The 19359-nt window shown below is 36.7% G+C and overlaps 2 protein-coding genes across 4 annotated transcripts in view; one reads left to right on the top strand and one right to left on the bottom strand.

Annotated features, from left to right (window-relative positions):
• LOC145503422 (HMG box-containing protein 1-like) overlaps positions 1-2924 on the bottom strand; it is a 20785-nt gene extending 17861 nt beyond the window's left edge. Inside the window, exon 1 of one of the 2 annotated variants that reach the window (XM_081482886.1) lies at positions 1779-2924. The gene's annotated coding sequence lies outside the window, so the exon portion shown is untranslated. The remainder of the gene's footprint in view (positions 1-1778) is intronic. The other variant, XM_081482885.1, reaches the window with a different exon arrangement.
• The window catches only part of LOC145503424 (centromere protein K-like), a 27047-nt gene extending 7818 nt beyond the window's left edge, over positions 1-19229 (top strand). The window contains exons 1-12 of one of the 2 annotated variants that reach the window (XM_081482889.1): positions 2982-3153; positions 6260-6300; positions 7842-8009; positions 8631-8708; positions 11754-11832; positions 15384-15430; positions 15822-15904; positions 16202-16303; positions 16924-16993; positions 17351-17410; positions 17583-17645; positions 19063-19229. In XM_081482889.1, coding sequence (XP_081339015.1) covers positions 6274-6300; positions 7842-8009; positions 8631-8708; positions 11754-11832; positions 15384-15430; positions 15822-15904; positions 16202-16303; positions 16924-16993; positions 17351-17410; positions 17583-17645; positions 19063-19221 — 936 coding nt within the window. In that variant the 5' untranslated portion in view covers positions 2982-3153; positions 6260-6273 and the 3' untranslated portion in view covers positions 19222-19229. Of the gene's footprint in view, positions 1-2981; positions 3154-6259; positions 6301-7841; positions 8010-8630; positions 8709-11753; positions 11833-15383; positions 15431-15821; positions 15905-16201; positions 16304-16923; positions 16994-17350; positions 17411-17582; positions 17646-19062 lie in introns of those variants that run through there. The other variant, XM_081482888.1, reaches the window with a different exon arrangement.
• Positions 19230-19359: the final 130 nt, after the last annotated feature.

Below are 19359 nucleotides of genomic sequence, written 5' to 3'. Positions count from 1 at the left end.
TGCCTAGCTATTTAATAGCCGACCATGCACATCACTGAAAAGCTAACTAAAAAAGTCCTACTTCAGTTGAAACAAACTTCAAATTGTGTTGTCATTGTTGAGTTTGTGTTGAAGCGAGTTGATCCTTACCGAACGGATGTTTAATAAACATTACACTCGTTTTGCATTATTGCAATGTTTGCTCTTTTTTAGGATATATAAAGCAATACTTGGCAAAAGGACGTTGAGAGCAATAGAAATAATCTATTTACAACACAGGGATAACACCAAAGTTTGCCAGAAGTAAAACTAAAAGCCGCTTTGAATTACAACTATTATTCTGCAAGAATTGGAACTCTGAACACCACTATAGCAATTTTTAATATAAAACTTTTCGAATTAAGGACTGAAGAGAGCTGTACTGATTTATAAAACAAGTTCAGATCTTGAATTCTTGGTCAGTTTAATACAATGAAAGACGTGGAACAGAAATTGTGCGAACGAAAATTCACTGAAAACTGAAATTTTTATTCAGGCCCTCCTTCGCGGAATGAACGAGGCTGTCATTACTTAGATTCAAAAGTATCACAAAACCGATGTTTTGGACTCGAAGCTTTGAGTTTACAAATACAGCGGGGCACGTAACCACTTTGAAGACTTTTTCAAACTTTGTTGTAGACTTTATCAGCTTTATCTAAGCCACCATTAAACACTAAAATATAGCATATTACATCCTACAATTCCATTTAAATGGCGGGCAGAGAGATCAAGAGAAACAGTGTAATTCCAACTACAGCATGTGCATTCGACATCAGGGCCAAAGCCGTAAAAGAATTATGACTTAGGCAATGTCCATGAAAAAATTATAATTGTGGCAATGTCCATGGTTGAATTCTTTCCTTAAGGTGTTTATGAGACTTATAAATAACAAAAACAACAAAAAATGATTGAGGCCAGTGCCCCGGTTTGCTTGTTACTAGATACAACCTTGGACATGAAATCATTTTATCAGGCATATCCTAAGAGAAAGACATAATGAATTATTTCAATGCACTCGGAAATCCAAGGCGAAATCAAGCGAGTTTCATTTTCGTTTTCATTTAACCTATAAATTTCTACCTGGATGGAATCCGACTCGTTAACATAACTGACTATTAATTAGTGGTTTTACTGGGACACTCGGTATATGCAATCATTACCAGAGTCGTCATTTAAGACATTGCCTAGCAGAAATTTCAAATCACATCTGTGCTGTACGACGGTAACCTAATCTTCTCTGCATTAGATCATTTTTTAAACCCCAGCTGTACGTTAATTTGTCAGGTGTGAAATAAAAGCCGTTATTACTCCGCTTCTAAGATTTCCGGCGAAAAGCGAGCTGACCTTTTGTGTAAAATGATTAACGAACTATTATGACGAAAGGATTGCACGATACTGATTCGAAAGGTTACTTCCAAACCGCCGAATAGTATCAGCTTGGTACACACTCTGTTTATATGAGAGCTGTCAAATCGAATCACTATTTAGAAAAATAACTCTGTTAATCGATCGATGAAGCGATCACTGGTTGCTTCATTAGAACTATAAATTTTCCTGAGAGAGGCTGAAAAATGCATCGCGTAATTCTCATTTCCTCCCCCGTGACTGTTTGTTTTCTGCAGAAACTTTAACAGGGTTGTATGTTTTGACAGAAATCGGTTGAAAATTGTCATTTTCCGGTTGCGCGGGGGCTCTTTTCTTATCGTGAAAGAGCTTATTGTTTTGAACTGCAAAACAATGAACAATAGAGTTAACCTCACCTGATCGATAAATTTGCATCACAATAACATTCAAAATATCCGTTCACTGTTTCTTCTTCTCGCAGATAAACCTTGTTTCCTCGACATCAGGGCGACGGAATGAAACAAAAACGAATAATTTCACAAAGAACTCAAATAAAATTTAGCAGATCTTTTGAACCTAATCTCTGAAATGACCTTCACTGAGGATTTATGAGTTGATTTTGCAATAAAAGTCTTGTCTGGGCATATCTTGCGGTTAAGCATTGTGTAAAGGAATGTCATTGAGCGGTCGGCTTTCTTATCGCAAACCATCTGATGCAACGCAAGAAGGTAAATGAAATTTTCACTACGCAAAACACTTCAAAACATCTACGTGCGAGATTATCCGCTTTGCTTCAGTCTTAGCGTTGCTTCCTATTTGCAAACGAGTGTTGCGTCAACCATTTTCGGCCTGCGGAAGGCAAAACAAGATCGCGCCGATTTCACGAAGGAAACCTTTTCAGTTAAAAGTCGTCACGTCCTGGGGGAATCCCCGAACAAAGTTTCCGAATCTAACATTTCAAGGCAATAAACGAACAATCTTTTCATTCACGAAGCATGTGAGTTTTCAAAACGAGCAGTAGCAAGGATCGAAGCTGTCTTTCAGTCACTTGTTTACGATATAAAACTATTGTACTATTGTTACTTTCCATTACTGGCACCGGTCTTGTTGTACTGCGCCCAGACATGGTTACATCATCGAACGTTCAATCCACAAAGTGAAAAATAACATTTCGATTTCGATTTTCACATCAGGAGAACACCAAAAGTGGAAAAAAACTGATCGCATGCGAGCTCGGATCTTTAGGATATTGTGCGGTCTGGATCTTCGAGCTGCCCTACAAAACATCGAGCAGCTCATGCAATTGAATGAAAATTTTCACACTTACCTCGAATTTTTCGCAAAAGGTGCCAGGAAAAAGCGCAATTGCAAACGATCTGTGAAAATTTCCACGGGAAGTGGGGATTCTGCTGTGTTTCTCGTCCAGATTGCGGGAAAATCAAAACCTTCACTACCGCCAGCCGCGAACGCAGAAAAATCTTTACTACACCGTAACCGACGCCATTGTCCTTTCAATTTTTTTACGCGAGTTGCCATATCAACACCAATTTAACGGATTTGATTGGCTAATGATGACAATCTACATGACAAAATTAGTTCATTCATAGAGTAATGTCACTCACGTTTACATCACGTGACATGCTATGATTACGCGCGCAAAGAGCTTGCCTGGACTTGTCAATATCGGAGGTTTGGAGGCGCCTTGTTCGAAAGCACAAGTGATCCAATGACGAAAGATCAAATTTTGGCCGTGTTTTCTAGGAGATCGCTGTTTGTACATCGAACGTGAAGGTAAGTAACCTTATTTTATCTTAGTCAGGCTCAATTTACCCAAGGTAAGCCTTAACTGTTCGAAGAAAGCTTGTGGCTTGGACGATGACAATTTCCCGCCATTTCAAAACAACATGGCGCCCAACAAAGATCAGAAATAAACATCAAAGATTTAACGGCAATCAGGTGAAATTTTCGATAAAATGTTCATGCAATTTCTAGCTTGGATACAGACCAACAATCAAATCATATTCGCGTCTTGAAAATAAGTAACTTTCCTCATCGAGCTTATATAGCCGGTGTTAAGCTTAATATCAATTTCTAAGCTTTATTTGTTTTCTTTGGTTTCCTGCCTATTTTTCGAAATGTCTTGGAAAATTACTTCCTTGACTTGCAAGCACAACTTACCATCAGATATAAATCTGATCTGTTCTTTTTTGTCTAAAGATCGAAAATCGTTATTTGTTTTGCTTGTAAGACATGTATCCAGTGTACAAGTGGCTGGCAGTTTCAGTTACTGGTTTTCACTGTCATGCTATCAAAAATAAACATGCGTGGTAACCATTCCGTATATTAAGTCAGGAATCTGAGGTGTGATTGATACTTGACATATAAACAACCTTACCAATTGAGATTTAGGTCTATGCTGTTTTTATTATGTGCATTATTTGGTAAGGTACCTCACCCAAATTTCCAGCCTGTGTCATGGCTGCCCTCCCTGAAAGAAAAATCGTAGAGGGCATCTGTGTGTTGCCGTTGATAATCGTGCCCCTTGCATAAATTATCCAGGCATCAAACGATTACTTCAGTGTCACAACGGCTGACGTGACAGGTAGAGACAGCAAAGGAACTCACTCTCTACATGTGATCTTTGTATGAAGCAGTTCATGACCTTTGAATGTTCACAGGTTAAAATTAGACAACTCACAAAATAATTTGCTGAGCCATGAAATGTTGCCTTGAAATGCTGTTTAGCTGATTAATCTGGCATTTCCACTGCAAAATTCTAAATCTCTATCTCAGTCTCAAAGTGAAGAAAATTTCCATTGTGTTCTCTGCAGCCAACGCTTGAGATGTTTGTCAGCGTGACTGATAAAATGCAAAGTGTTGAGTTCAACAATTTACAAACATACCACACTTCATTAAACTGCGAATGATCGATCAACCAATCAGGTCATTTTCCACACATTCCTGGAAAAGTCAATTACCTTGAACACTATTTAACAACAGTAAAACACAGATGGGCCTGTTTGATTTTTTTTTTTTTTTTCGCTGAGGGTAGCAGTGACAGACTACCAAATTTACAGAGCTTTGCGTGGAGACACCGTGTTGGTGTCTCTTAGAGGGGTACAAACATTGGTGACTCTTAAATAACTGTCAAAAACATCTGTCGTTGAGTTTTGCCATTAAACTTTATTACCTTAGGGCTTCAACACATTGAAATTTATACATGTACTTCATCCAATGAAATGACCGATCAGTTAGCAAAAATTTTAAAGACAAGTTGTCTTTTTATTTATACCACAGCCTTCTCAGGCTGCCATTTGACATCAAGAAACGCAAATGCTTGAAAATTCAAAAGTGCTCTATTGCAAAACAATGAGCCCTGTTGAGATAAAACTTTGTAAGTTCTTAGAGAGTATTATATCTAACGAAACTAAAACCTCAGAAGGCTTAAATAATTTTTATTTTGCAGTATGACAACATCACATGAAAACCAACGAAATGTTATGTTTTGACTCTGATGGGTTTGGCATAGAAGGGTCCTTTCATAGGGCTTGGGGCATGTGCAAGTGGTAACTTTAATTTAATATTAGCGCATTGAATATTTCTACATGTATTGTTTATGACATATGAAAGCAAGCCAATGAAATATGCTGGAATCTTTCCATTGAAATATCATATGCAGTGTTGCAAGAGTGAAGAGCCTGCAATTCTCAAATTAAAATGACATTTGTTTGTACTGAGAAGTCCCACCATTTAATTCCATTGTTTATCAGCAACTCAGGTGCAATGATATAACTTATGCATGTATCTAGAATTAATCCTTTGGGCCAACTGATGTATTTGATGTTCAATACTACGTGTAAATTAACTTTTTCGTGTAAATCCATGGACATCTGTGAAATTTGGTTATCAGTCACTCTGCTTACTAAAACTATGGCTAAAACTATGGTCTGTTTTTGCTGAGCGGCATGTACAAATGTACATCCCTTTCAGTAAGAAAGTAAGAAATGTTACTTAATGTTTCTGCCATAGTATACACATGCTACTGAACTGTAAAACTACGCTACTTTGGATGACATGCATCTTCTTCAGCGTAACATAAGACAGTGCAGAAAAAGTCATAAAATAAAAATAAAACAAAAGATGGTCAAGATTTAAGATTTCATGTGACACAAAAAGTTGGGCTTGCCCAAACAAGTTCTGGCAAATTATTCAGTTAGCTGAGTCATATTGTCACAGCGAAATAAGGGCTTTGTTTTCCTAGCTTTCATGGATTAAGCCTCTATCCCCACTATTGTGTTTATGGTATCAATACATTTTTCGCTGATTCATTTCCGTTGATGCATTCTCGCCTGTCTTCCCCAGTGGTTTGATATAAAATTCTCATTGTTTTCACCAAAACCAGATACAGTTAAAAACACTGCCCAAAAATGGTGGCATTTGCAAACAGAGGGCATGGTGTCAGGGTATGGGATAGCTAATGATGCAAGGATTCAACACATCAACTAAAACATAAATATATTAATTAAAAGTGGAAGGGAGCCAAGTAATTGGGGGAGGAACTAAATACACTTTTCCTTGTACAAACACCAAAGTGCACAGCTTGTGAATTATTTGTTAGATTATTTCTGTAGCCAAACAACATTTTGCTTTATGCATGTACAAAGCATGTAATTGCAAAATGACAAAACAGCACTATGGTTAGCCTTACTAGTGTCCGGATTTATCGTTCGCTCAAATTAATAGTACATAGGTTAACCTAGATATCACTCACGCGACAGTGGTTAGCTCGCCATACTAATTGCAAGTAGTAACCCTTACAGACACAAGTATCCTAACTGACTCTAACACACATAGTGCCTTTTTTTCATTTTGCCATGTTGTGTTTTTATTTCCTCAGAATTTGCACTCAGTATGTCCGGAAACACCTCAGATCAACTGGTAAGGGGTGTTGTTGATGTACATGCAAATTCTCCTTGATGGTCTGTGCACATTCACTATAGTATTAGTTGAGAGAATTATGATTATCTTTAACCCTTTTGGCCCTGACGTCAACATAGAAATTCTTCTTAAAGGGCCTTAGTCAGCCACACCTTTGTTTTTGTTTACATGCGAGAGTTTGGCTGTGAAATTTTATTTGGAGCATGGTGAAATAAAGGAAATCACTGTGAAACTACTTAAGATAATTAAACATACTTTCAGGAACACAACTTACAGTAAAATACTAAGATTTCGTTTCACCATGCAATATCAATGATTTTGATGGCAACAGAAATGGGGGAGGCTGACCATAGGGTCCTTTAATGTTTCATACATCCCTTCAAGTACCAGTTTGGACAAGTTATTTTAGGATTATAGATGTTTAGTTGCCGGGGCATGAAAAATTTTCATGAGATATTCCCATGATTATTTGTTAGCAACGTGCTCTGTGAGGTCTTTAAAGTTCTTCCTATGATAATAATGAATAGTTTTGAAAGCAAAAGAAATTCAAAAGTGTTCAAAAATAATAATATGGCACTGGCTGGGTGCAAATAAAATCGGTAAAAGTAAAATCATTTTCACTAGCCCAAGAAAGTTTTCTCAATAGCACAGTTAATAATATAATTTAAGAAGTATAAAATTAAAACGATAATAATACACTTGTAATGTAATATTTGATCTGTTACAGTACGTCTACCACTGAATTTCCAACTTTTGTCCTATAAAACTTGACTTGTGTTTGCACTATGTACAGTAAAAACGTGCGTGTAAACCCATACATTTCTTGTCTAGCAAAATAAGTTTTGTATTTTGAGATAATTATTGGCAATTGAGGTGAAGTAGGAGAACTCTTTTTAGGTTTGTAATTTCTATCAAGGAGATATAGTTGTTGACTACTAGAAAAATGAATAAACTTGGGTTTGGTCCTTAAGTATATACAGTACTTTTTCACAATTCTATCATGATAAGTGTAACATTGCTCTGATGTCTTTATATGCTACATGTAATGATAGAAATTTAATTTGCACAAAATAGTAAATCACAGTTTTTTATGTTGTAAACATGATTTACCCTCAGCAATAACACTTACCTGGTGCCACTTTAAGCATCTTAGCCAGTCAGTATGTGAAGAATTCAAACTGTATCATGTAACAGCTCTCAAAGGGATCCAATTTTCTTCAACACTAAAATGGTCTACCCAGTTAGTCAGCACTTTTATAGCTGTATTATTTTATTTTAAACAAATGACTAATGACATTTGCTCTGGCAATTTTGGTCTCTGTTCTCACATGTCTACGAAATAAGCTCAGTATCTATAATATCTACTTATTAAGGTATCAAAGATCTGAGATTTTATAGCTATTTTTGGAAAATGATCAATTGGAATATTCAATAGACAAATTCCCCTTTGAAGAGGTTTGAATTCACCATGTAAGAAGTAATATTATATTAATTATATTATTATATTAATTACACGTATTTTATGTACTGTTTTTTCAAAGACTGTTAAAGATGCACGGCGTTCCTTACGTTTTGATGTTAGCACTTCTTTGGACGATCAAGATACCACCAAAGGTATTGAAGAACGTGCACAGATCTCTGTTGAACGTATTCCAGCTGAGGCACAGTTGAGGAATGATTGTGAAAACCTTTGGCAAGAGTTGAACAGTGTAAGTTCAGCAAGAACCGGGCAATGGTGTTGTATTTCATATTCATCTGTTTTGCATTTGTGTTGTATTTTCATTTGTGAAATATTTAAACTAAATATTATTGAGGCAACAATACTACATTGCTTTTTTGTGAATTAAGCTTGATTAAAATGTTCAAAGATTAAAGTGTGCGAAGAATAAAATAATGTAAGTATCTGGTCAACAAACAGAGAATAAATCAAACTGAACTGAAATAATCTGTGATGCACGTATCTCAAAACACAATACAGTTTGTACCAAAATTGCACATTAATCATTGGATTTTTTTTTGTCATTTTTTGATACGTATTCAGCAGCTGGCAATCACATGGTCGCTTGTCAAACAAATTGGCACTAGTGCATTACCAAAAATAAAACTATACGTGCAGGCATTTTTTGATGACAGTGAAAATTTTCAAAATAATATTTTTATTGTGACCAGAAAAATGCTGCAGCTACAGTATATGTATGATTTGAAACTGAATTTTAAAAGTGCTTACCATCTAAGCAAGCCACCCTTTCTTTACCCCAAAGAAGGCACAAAACATTTGGGCAAGTGCTTAGAATTATTTGATCTATGTTTTGTGCTCTGTTTCATTGCAGACCCACACTTGTCTCGATGCTAGCTCTACAAATAATAATACGTCTCGCTTGGATGAAGAAGAGTTTGATGCTTCAAGGGTGAGTCATTTTAACAAACAGTTAATTAAGAAATAATGTTTTTTTTGGTGTAATTAATTATTAATTATCACTTAGATGTACACAAATGTACAGTTGCGTTGTTTTACTCCAATATCAAGCTGGATGTGCAGGAACATCAAAGTAAACTCAGCCTTTTCAGTTATTTTTGAAGTAGTGACTCTATACTAAAAATTAATGACATGTAGGATACCCCAGCGGCTCTTTTTTATCCTTTTAATTTTTTTTTTCACTACTGACAGAAATGGTGAACTTCAGTCATACATGTAGTAACCTGACCCCCATGAATGTTCTCAGTCTCGATTTGCATTTAATTACCTCTTTAATTTGTTTTGTTAAAACTTTAAAATCTAAAATGCAGTGTTAGCATTACCTATCTAAAAAGGTTATTCAGTAACAAATTTAACACAACAAATTGGATATTTACCTTCCGTGTTACATATTTGTTCAAATATCTCACGCCCCTATATGCTGCGTGCTGCTTGGTGTTAAACCTCTCCTTGTGAATTACCCATTTCTAGTCTCAGATCTGAAATGCAGTGTTAACCTTTTCCCATCTAAAAGGTTAAGTAAATAATAAGAAAAGAAAGTAAGTATTTTTACCTTCTGTATTACAGATTTGTTCAAATGCATGTATCTCACGTCTGCATATGCTGTGTGCCACTCTGTGTCAAGCCTCTCACTGCGGACTACCAATTTCTGTCAAAAACTTAATAGTGTGGTCCCTGCATGTAAAATAACTAAGTACATGTGACGATCATAGAGTAGATCACAGGATCCTTGAAACCAGACCTAGAAGGGATTTATCTCAGTCTGAGATATTGCACTTGAGAAAGATTCACTTAGGTTTAATAAATTTCCGAGAATTGTACCCTTGTGTGGGTGACCTTAAGGAAGTTCATGCTAATTGTTTAAACATGTGCTTTCTCACTACTAGAATACATAAATCCACAAGCCACGTCAAGCATTGAACACATTTCCTTATGAACTGAACAATAGTGCTAGTAGCCACTGCTACAACTTTGTGTGGATTTAGCCATCTTGGAGATTTGGCGACCACTTTTTTAGTAAGTCTCTGAGAAGTGTTCCCTCAAGGGGTGTTGACCTTGAGGAAGTTTGTGCTAATTGCTTGGCAATATGCATCCAAATTACTACATGTTCCATGCACCACGTCAAGCATCAAACACACAACATTTTGAAATGAGCAACAATAGTGCAACAACTTGTATTGGCCGCTGCTAAACCTTTACGTGCATTTAACCATGTTGAATATTTGGTGACCACTGTTTAATAAGTCTCTGTGAACTGTTCCCTCAGGTTTGTTGACCTTGAGGAAGTTTGTGTTAATTGTTTGTGCATGTGTGCCCTTATTGTAGACGGACACAATCCACATGCCACACCAAGATTCATACTCATTAAGTTCTGAATCGAACAATAATAGTGCTACGCCTAGCGACACAGTGGCCGCTGCTACTAACACATGTATGTGTGAATTCAGGGGTCTTATTAAGGGCTAGGCACCAGGCAAATTGACCGGCTGTGAACAGAACTTTGCCCGGCTGCTTCATCAATATTTTATATGGTACTCACTTTTTGTTAAAGTTGAGCTTACATGTATTTTAAGTCAAAAAAAACAACACAAATTTGCTTGTTATAGTATGCATTATTTCCCTTGTATTGGATTTTCTGCCCGCATGTTACATCCTGATGCCCTCCTGTTAAAAACCTTGTTTGTTTGGTGACCCTTACATGTAGTTTTCTTTTGAAAGATCAAAACTGAGAAAAAGCTCTACATCAGTAGTCTGAAACTTTTGCTCCTGCAACATCTGCTTGACCTCTAGATCTTTTGGGCTCTTCAATTAGCTCTACAATAAATTATTGTAGTTTTAAATGATCTTTAAGGGTTAAATTTTGAAACAAAGTATAACAACATTTGAAATTATTGAGGTAACAGGCCCACTGAATGTGACAAGATTAAGGTTACCTCAGATATTTTTAACCAAAAACCCTGGGCCTGGTTGTTCAAACCGGCGATTAAACTAACCTCCAATTAAACCTAATTGTTGATCAAATTTCCTAATCATGGGTTTGCTAATCTGGGGTTAGAAAACAGTTCAAAAGGAGATTAATCGGCCAATTAACTAATCCGTGATTAAGCGGATTATTTTAATTGATTATAATGTATTCTTACGCTATTTCACGTCATAGAATTGCGCGAAACTTTTGTTTTCAAATGGTTCCCCCGATGAATAAACTGCCCGTAAAACTGCGGCCTTGTTTACTCGAACTGTATCGCCGATAACTTGAAAGAAGTTGCCACTAGCATAAAATCTTAGTGCTAGCAGCACTTTGGTGTATTGGTGGAAGAGCATGGCCATGCTTCGTTTTTCTCCATAAATCCGCCTCTATGAGGTTTGTGATGTATTCAATGGACACTCCCCCAAATCTCTAACGAGTCTGAAGCTTTTTGCTCTCTATAAGCGAGTATGTTATGATTATATCGATAACATTTGTCCAATGAGAGGGAGATGAAACAACAAGCTGGACATTTTTCTTTAAGTTTAATCGGCAGATTAGGGAGTTTATCCTCCTACGGAGGTATATTAAATTTAACCCGCTGATTAGAGTTTGATTAGCACTAATCGGGCTCTGAGCAACGCAAATCTAATTGTAGATTAAATTTTAATCGTCGGTCAAGCAATTTAATCCCCAATTAGCGCTAATCGCAGTTTTGAAGAACTGGGCCCTGGAGAGCAAATCAGGACATTTTTTCCACTGACTTTATCTCTGAAATAAAGTTGGGAACCCCATATTTTTTGTTGCATCTGTGACATTTAAGGAACTTAATATCTTGACAATGTATAAGTTAGGAAAAAAAAAAATTCAAATATTTTAGTGCCAACATCCTTTTAATGGTGGTAAATGTGTATTAAAATACACATCTATGTGCACTGTGTAAGTCAAGGTAATAGAGACATGTACAGTTAAGTTCCATCAGTGGTTTAATTCTTTGATACATCTGTACAGGTCCTTGAACGAGTCTTAAAAGTGAAAGAGAAAAAACTTCAAACAGAACTTTTAGCATTGGAAAACCAAGGACTTCAGGGTGGGTTGACACACTTATTTTATAGTACCAAGTGTCTTAATGACTGGTAGTTGGTCAAGGTTTTAAAAAGACAAAATGTCTGGTAGTCCAGACTTTTTTTAATAGGTTAGGCTGAGTTATAATTACTGTACATCCTGGTTATAGCCTAAATAGCACTCCGGTTAGCCTGTCTGTGAATAGCATTGCGTTCAGCCTGAATATAACTCCGGTTAACCTGTTTGCAGTTAGCATTAAAAAAATAACAATGACAGTAACACGATATACATATGTCTTGTTACCAGCAGGCTACTCGTGAATACAGGTAAATTTAAAAAAAGGATAATGCTTTTCAGTTTTAAATACATGTTTCAACAGTAACTTCTGTCATCATTTATTACAACTAGAGTTTCCCTTATTGTATTTTATTTATGTTAAGTAAGTTATTCTACTAGGTAACAGCTATTCTTTAGAACTTGAATGTATATTGACTCATTCAATGATATTCAAATTCACTCTAAGTTGTAACTGATGATGACAGAAGTTACTGTCAAAATATGTATTTAACACCAAGAAGTGTTGTAACTTTTTGTAACAAATTTATACACGTACTTGTGAATGATCATAATTAATTATGCAAGGTTGATGTAAGGATAGTTTTTATTGGGATCCAAAGTCCATGGTAAGGCCCTGAGACACAGTAGGGATCTTCATCTCCCGAGAACCAAAACGGTTATGGGCCAAGCCAAATTCTAATACACTGCTAGAAAGGAATGGAACAATCTCCCTAACAACTCCACCCCTGCAATACCCTGAGAACTTTTAAAACTAAAACTTTTAAATTCTTAGTTGACTTTGATAAGACACAACAAAAATGCAGTGTGTAGGTATTCCTCTTATTTCAACGTTGTATTTGATTTTTAGTTTGTATAACGATCTAACCAGCATCATGTATCTTTTATTTACTGATCACTTGTTTATGCCAGCATTTACTGATATGGATCCGCTGATCGGTTTTGTCATGTTAAATTATTTTATTATTTTTATTTTATTCTGCAAAGTTGTAGCCGGCCTCTGTGGCTCAGTGGTCATGATATAATTAGCGTCTGCTGTGCAGCTGACCCAGGTTCAACCTTACATGTACTTGTGGGCTCATAATTGTAATGTTCTTTTACATTGTTTTAAGTCTGACTGCCAGTCATTTATTCTATTATTTTAAAACTTTCACCATCTGCTGTTCTTATGGCCACAGGGTATTTTAAGATGCATACAGCTGCCTTAACTTGCCCTTACACGTAGTTGCCCTACTGAGATTGTCACCTACTGAGCGATAAAAAGTGTATTTACATGTAATGAATACGTACATGCAAGCCCTGAAGGCTTATACACAGTGGTAGGCTGGGACCTGTTTATACATGCATGCGCGAGGAGTAATAAAACCCTTTTCATTCCATTTTTAGATCATGACCCTGTATATAGGAATAGTGTGGTCAATATGTCAGTCATTTAACTCACCAGGGGTATCTAATCTATGATCAATGACATCAATGAATAATCAATGAGCAGTCGATGGGTAATCAACCGATTATTCATTGATTATTAGCTTTGATCAATGAGTAATCGATGGGTAATCGAAACCCAATAATTTTGTGGCCTATTGATTACTCATCAATGGCATTGATGACATTGATTAGCCATTGATATTATTAATTACTCTTTGATGACCTATTGATTACTCATCGATTACCCATTGATTACACATCAACTATCATCCTGCTCTAATATTACAAATTTCTTGCTTTTTTGGACCGATACCGATATTTTGGTTATTCTTTTATCTGTGTTTTTAAGTGTTGGGCTTTTTTCACAGGCGTTCCTGTTTATGTATAGTGTAATAACACCTACGCTAAAGGCCAAACAATGTATCAGCATGTTGAGACATGTAGATCAGTAACCGTAAATACAGATTTGTAAAATTTCACTTTATTTATTAATTAACAAAATAGCTGAACAGTAACCAGTCTGAAAGTGACACTAATAAGCACAGGAATCGACTATGTCGTTATATATTTCTTGCAGCAAACGTTTGTCAAGAAAATAAAACTGCTTTGTCTTAGCGAAGAACCATCATAATCAAATACATAAAGGTGGACGGGTATATTTGCAGGCTATGTCGCTTTCCTTGCTTTGTTCATGTCTTTGTTCACGGCCCTTCAGGCATTGTCTAAAGAAAGTCAAGGGGTGATGGGAGAATTTGCTAAGCTAATCAACCTTGATGTGGCAACTGTGAAGGTTTGGTTCAACAACAAATGGCAATGGGCCAGAGATAATGATGGAGATGCAAGCAACATGTCTTCTGGTGCTTCGAATGTATAAGTACCAAACGTGAGAAAGAATAAGTAAATAAATAAATAAATAAATAAATAAATAAATAAAAAATATGTTTTAATTGAGTCAGTTGTTGTTATTTTGTTCATATTCGATAATTACGCACAAGATTATATCAACGAGTAAATGAAATCATTGACTAATCAATGCAATCAATGACTAATCGATGCAATCAATGACTAATCAATGACTAAAGATTTTGTGGCCTATCAATTACTCATCAATTACTCATTGATCATCGGCAAAAATCAATGACTAATCAACTGATTACCCATCAATTGCCTATTGATTACTCATTGATGTCATGGATGTCATTGATTAGATACCCTTGGTACTCAGTTATTGTGTCTGTCAGTTCCCAGTGGACATTGGAGTGTGTTTTGTGACTGTCTCAACCATGCGCAAACTCTGTGTTTTCATCTGTTATTTGACAGTACACCAAGCTGTGTCCTTTTTGGTGACCATGACAACTAAATTTTATGAACAGGTTGCTAATTTGGTCTACTAGAGCAGTACATTGTACAAAAGGATAACTGCTCAACAACAAGGGTTTTTGTGGAACAATTACCAAGCCAAATTTCTTTTTTGAATTGTTTTATTTACTTTCATAAACAGTAGTTAAGACTGTTCAACAAAATCCATGCTTTCAACTCATTGTTTTGCTCATCTTGCAGTCTGAAGTTTTGTAATTGTTTTTGACTGGAAATTATCACTAACAAGACTACTGAGGCTAATTTCACTTTCTCACTGGATCATTGATCTTCCATTTTCACTTGCCCAAGAGTAAAACTTACTTGCCCCGGGCAATCGGACCTAGGTTTTTCCTGCGCCGCTGTGGCGACCATTTTACAGAAGGAGGTCATCAAAAGGCGAGAACCCAGGGCTTGGAGTGCTGTGTGAGTGCTACTGATACATGTACAGTCAAACCCGGCTGCTATTTCGAACTTTAAGGGGAAATGGAAGGAAAAAAACTGATAGTAAATGACTGAAGGGTAAATCAAAGGAAATGGTTTTGAGTTTGAAATAACAGGTAGTTTGAAATAACCAAGTGCGAATTTGCAGAGTCCAACTGTAGGACTTCCTCCGTCAACTTACCTGATTTGGTTTTTAGTATTAAATGGTGCATTAAAAGAAAAGAATTGTTAGAAAACTTTCCTTAACTTGTGCAATTTGTTTTTCATTACCAGTGACGTCAACCAATCCTGAATACACCAAAACCCACCTGAAAAGCCAGGTAACATTTTTTAACATAGTGTTATTGCTGACTTTAATAGCTTAAACTGATGAATTCAGCTTGTTGTACAATCTTTGTTGAGACTTTCCAGTTCCGTTATTTGTTAAATTTTAACATTTTTTCAATGTACAGCATTTTTAAGCAGTACTTGACTGCATTATGAAGGCAGTCCTGAAAAAAATTGAAATCTACTAGCTCATTGTGCCAGTGAATTTCATTTTCTTCTTTCCAATAATGAGGTTTTTTGTGGTGGACATACATGTAACATAAGCAATAAGAGGCAATTATGCAGCTTGAAATTACTTCAACAGCATTCTTGCACCATCAGCATGATAAAATGCAGTAATAATTAAAAATGTTTTTTGTTGTCATGTTACCTTGCCAAATGTAGCTGCTGACCAGTGTTAGACAGTTGGAGGAGACACTGGGTGTTGTCAAAGGGCAGCGTAAAGAAGTGGAAGATGAACTAAAAAGGTAAGAAATTTATAAATTTTTTGCAATATATAATTTAATATATGACATGCAATATATAGTTGATTACTCAAAATGAACATGTAGCTTGATCACTAAGGGAGATTTTCTTTTAAAAAATTATTATTGCTTGGTGCAGATGTAAAAGGTCTTTTTGACAGGTTATACTGAACTGCTATGGTAATCTGATGTTTCAAGGAAAATGACCACAGTGTGCTCCCAGCAAGTCTACAGTAAGTGCTGGAAAGTGCTGGAAACTGTTGCCAGCCACCTTAAATAGAATGTTCTTTTGACACACAGGGAAGAAGAGATTGTCAAGCAACACAGGGAAGTCAGCAATGCTCTTCGGATAAAAATTGATAGCCTAGAGCAAGAGAAAGAAAATGTGAAAGAAGTAACAAGGTAAAGAGTTTAGAGATTCTGGACTTAATGTAAAAAGTGTGTGTAGTTTGCTGATGACAAGTATATGTTTTTAGTGTTTAGAGAGAAAAGCTACATCAGAAATACACCTGTAGCTAGGCATTAGATTCTAGATTGAGAGGTCCGGGTTCGAGCCCTGGCCGGAGTCAGTTGCTTTGTGTTCTTAGGCAACACACTTTACTCTGACAGTGCCTTGCTCCATCCAGGGGAGAGCAGAAATACTCCTACATAGAGTTGGAAGCTACAGAAACCAGAAGAAACTTGGGCTGTATGGGCTGCTGGTCTGACACAGACTTAGTATTGTACCAAGACTGAATTAGAACTCAGAAGCAGTGGTCTTTAGGGAGGAAGCCTCTGGGGAAAGAAACTGTGAAGGAAGACAAAATAATTATTACAAGAAACCCAGCCTCCAAATAATTCATTTAGATAAGTACAGGTATACTCTGCTATATGCACATTCAGAGAAGAACTAGCCTGCCAATTGCAACACAGACAGATTTCTAGATTTGTTTCATGGCAACATGAAACAAAAGCCAGAAGTCTGTCTGCGTCCACAGGCTAGAATTGAACAGGTATTCATACTTGAATTAACTCTCTTTCAGTCAGATAAAGGATCTTGAAAGACAAAAGAAAGCTGCAGATGTTTATCTCATCCAGACAATGAAGAAACTGGTCGGTATTATTATTTTGTGTATTGCTTTTCAGTCCGTTTGTCTGTCTGTGTGGTTAAGTTTATTTACTGTCTTGTCCCAGGAAATATCCATACCCCTCCATTCCTGGACATTTTTGGGGGCTTGAACCCCCCCCCCCCCCCACCCAGAAATTCCAGGTTTGATTCATACTTTCCTATAAATAGTTTTGGCTCTCGAGACCCCCTCCCCCTTGAAATTTCCAATAACCCTCCTTGGGGTCATCTGTCCTTTATATGCCAAGTGGGTCATAGGGCATAAATAAGCACCTTTGAGAGGGTATGGATATTTTCTGGAACCACACATTGATAACTGAATATTGCTTTAACATTATTTTTAGGGCTCCTTCTTGTCCTCAAACTTTCCTCTCCCATCAGCTGCTGACATGAAAGGAAACAAGGTAAGTTTTCTTGGCAGTTTTTAAAATTGACAACCAATCTAGCCATACCTACACATACGAAAGGGAAACTGAACTGCATCAAATTAGGAACTGCACCCAAATCTTGAACGTAAAATGGTTTATAATATTGCATTTCTCCATAATAGCTTTTCTCCATACCCATTTCTTTTAGAATCTAGCAAGAGCACCTTTAAATCCAGACATCAGGTACATTTCACTACAACAGCTGACAGAGGCAAGTACTTCATGTTGAATTATCCAAGTTATGCATACATCCTATGTCAGGACACTAGTACATTGTCTACCCATTTGACCAGATTTTCTGTTTCCTCCCCTGTATCAGATGCATTGCACTGAATTCCATGATCTACAAAATCAACCCAGGTTAAATTAAGCCCATTCAAATGATTTGTGAACTTCAAGCACAAAGATGAAAGAAGCTTCACCTTTGCTTGCACTGTTGTTGTAGTTAGGATCACGTAGAACTCATTGCCATGCCAAATAACAAACTGCCTGAGTACAAAAACAACTGGGCCTGTTTTGAGAACTTGAAATTGCCAACGAAGAGCAGGCAAGCAATATTGTTTGTGATACATTTACAGTACCATAAACTGAGGTTTGTAATCCCCGGTTTTATTCAACTTTGTAAGGGCTTTAGAAGGCCTTATAAACGGAGGGGCTTATATCTGAGGGGACTAAAATCTGGAATAAAATAATTTTCAAAATGAGCTATAGCTGTGTTGACTGAAAAAGGTTTTTCATTTACTGGTTTTAATTAAGCTTTTAAACATCATATGTAATAAAACAAACTCAAAACAAGGAAACCTAGAGGGGGCTTATAACCAGATTTATTTTATGGCCAGCTCCATGAGCAGGCAAGATGAATCAAATCCTGCACTGTGATTGGCTACCCGAGCGGGCAAGATGGACCACCTACTGTGTCCTGGAAGAAAAGATTTCCCCGAAAGCCATATAATAAATCCTTTAATGACCAAGCTTATTCGGTCAAGATCGCTGGATATTGGCCTCTTCTTTTTTTGTGAGTTTAAGGACCTTGACTCCGTCTTGGTCCATAAACACGCGAAAAAAGAACTTGGCCAATATCCAGCCATCTTGACCTCACACTTGGTCAATAACCCATATGTATTTTTTGGTTTACAGTTAGACAGGCCTATAACCAGGGTAGTTAAGGTTATAAGAGTGGGGGCTTATAAGTGGCAGTTTACAGTATCTTTGTTATTGTTTGAAACAAGGGTGAGGACAGTGAGAAATACTATGTAGTCATAAATGTTGCCTGAAAATTTGGGCCATCTTCCAATCTTTGCAAAAGTTTGTGCAAAGTTTGCGATATGTTTGGTAATGTACTTATGATATTTCTAGTTTTCTGTACCAATTTTGTTCCTGATTTAAAGCATTTACTTCCAAGCATTTTTCTACGTTCTTCCCAAACAGTGCTTATAACAGTTAACACCCCAACCCTCAAGCCCATCCCTGCTACCCAACATTTGTTTTTTCTGATACCAACTTCAATTTTCTACCTCTGCAGAGGAAGAAAATACTACACGTGGTCAGAATATTTGGACATACTCTCAAGGTTAATGTCGTGTAGCTCTCCCTTTGCCTCTTTTAGAATAATATTTCTGTCTTAACAGGACCTGATGAACATGTCGTACAGTAGACCACATGACCCATACTTAAGAATTAAGGATGCTCACTGGCCACCTTACATTGAGCTGTTACTAAGGTGTGGTGTAGCACAGCGACATCCTCAAGACTGCAATCTTATCAGACTTGTTGCTTTCAACCGATAGTCTGCTGACTGCCAGTGCCACTCAGGAGAAAAAAATCTCTCAGTTTGCGAGAGACAAAAGGCTTGCAGTTGCTCTGCAAGCTTTCAGTCAGTCTTGATGTGAGCATGTCTCAAACCTCTTGATGCCTGCCACAACTTC

This window comes from Orbicella franksi, chromosome 11 (assembly GCF_964199315.1).
Source record: "Orbicella franksi chromosome 11, jaOrbFran1.1, whole genome shotgun sequence".
Taxonomy (NCBI): Eukaryota; Metazoa; Cnidaria; class Anthozoa; order Scleractinia; family Merulinidae; genus Orbicella; species Orbicella franksi.
This window is presented reverse-complemented; position numbering and strand designations above follow the sequence as displayed.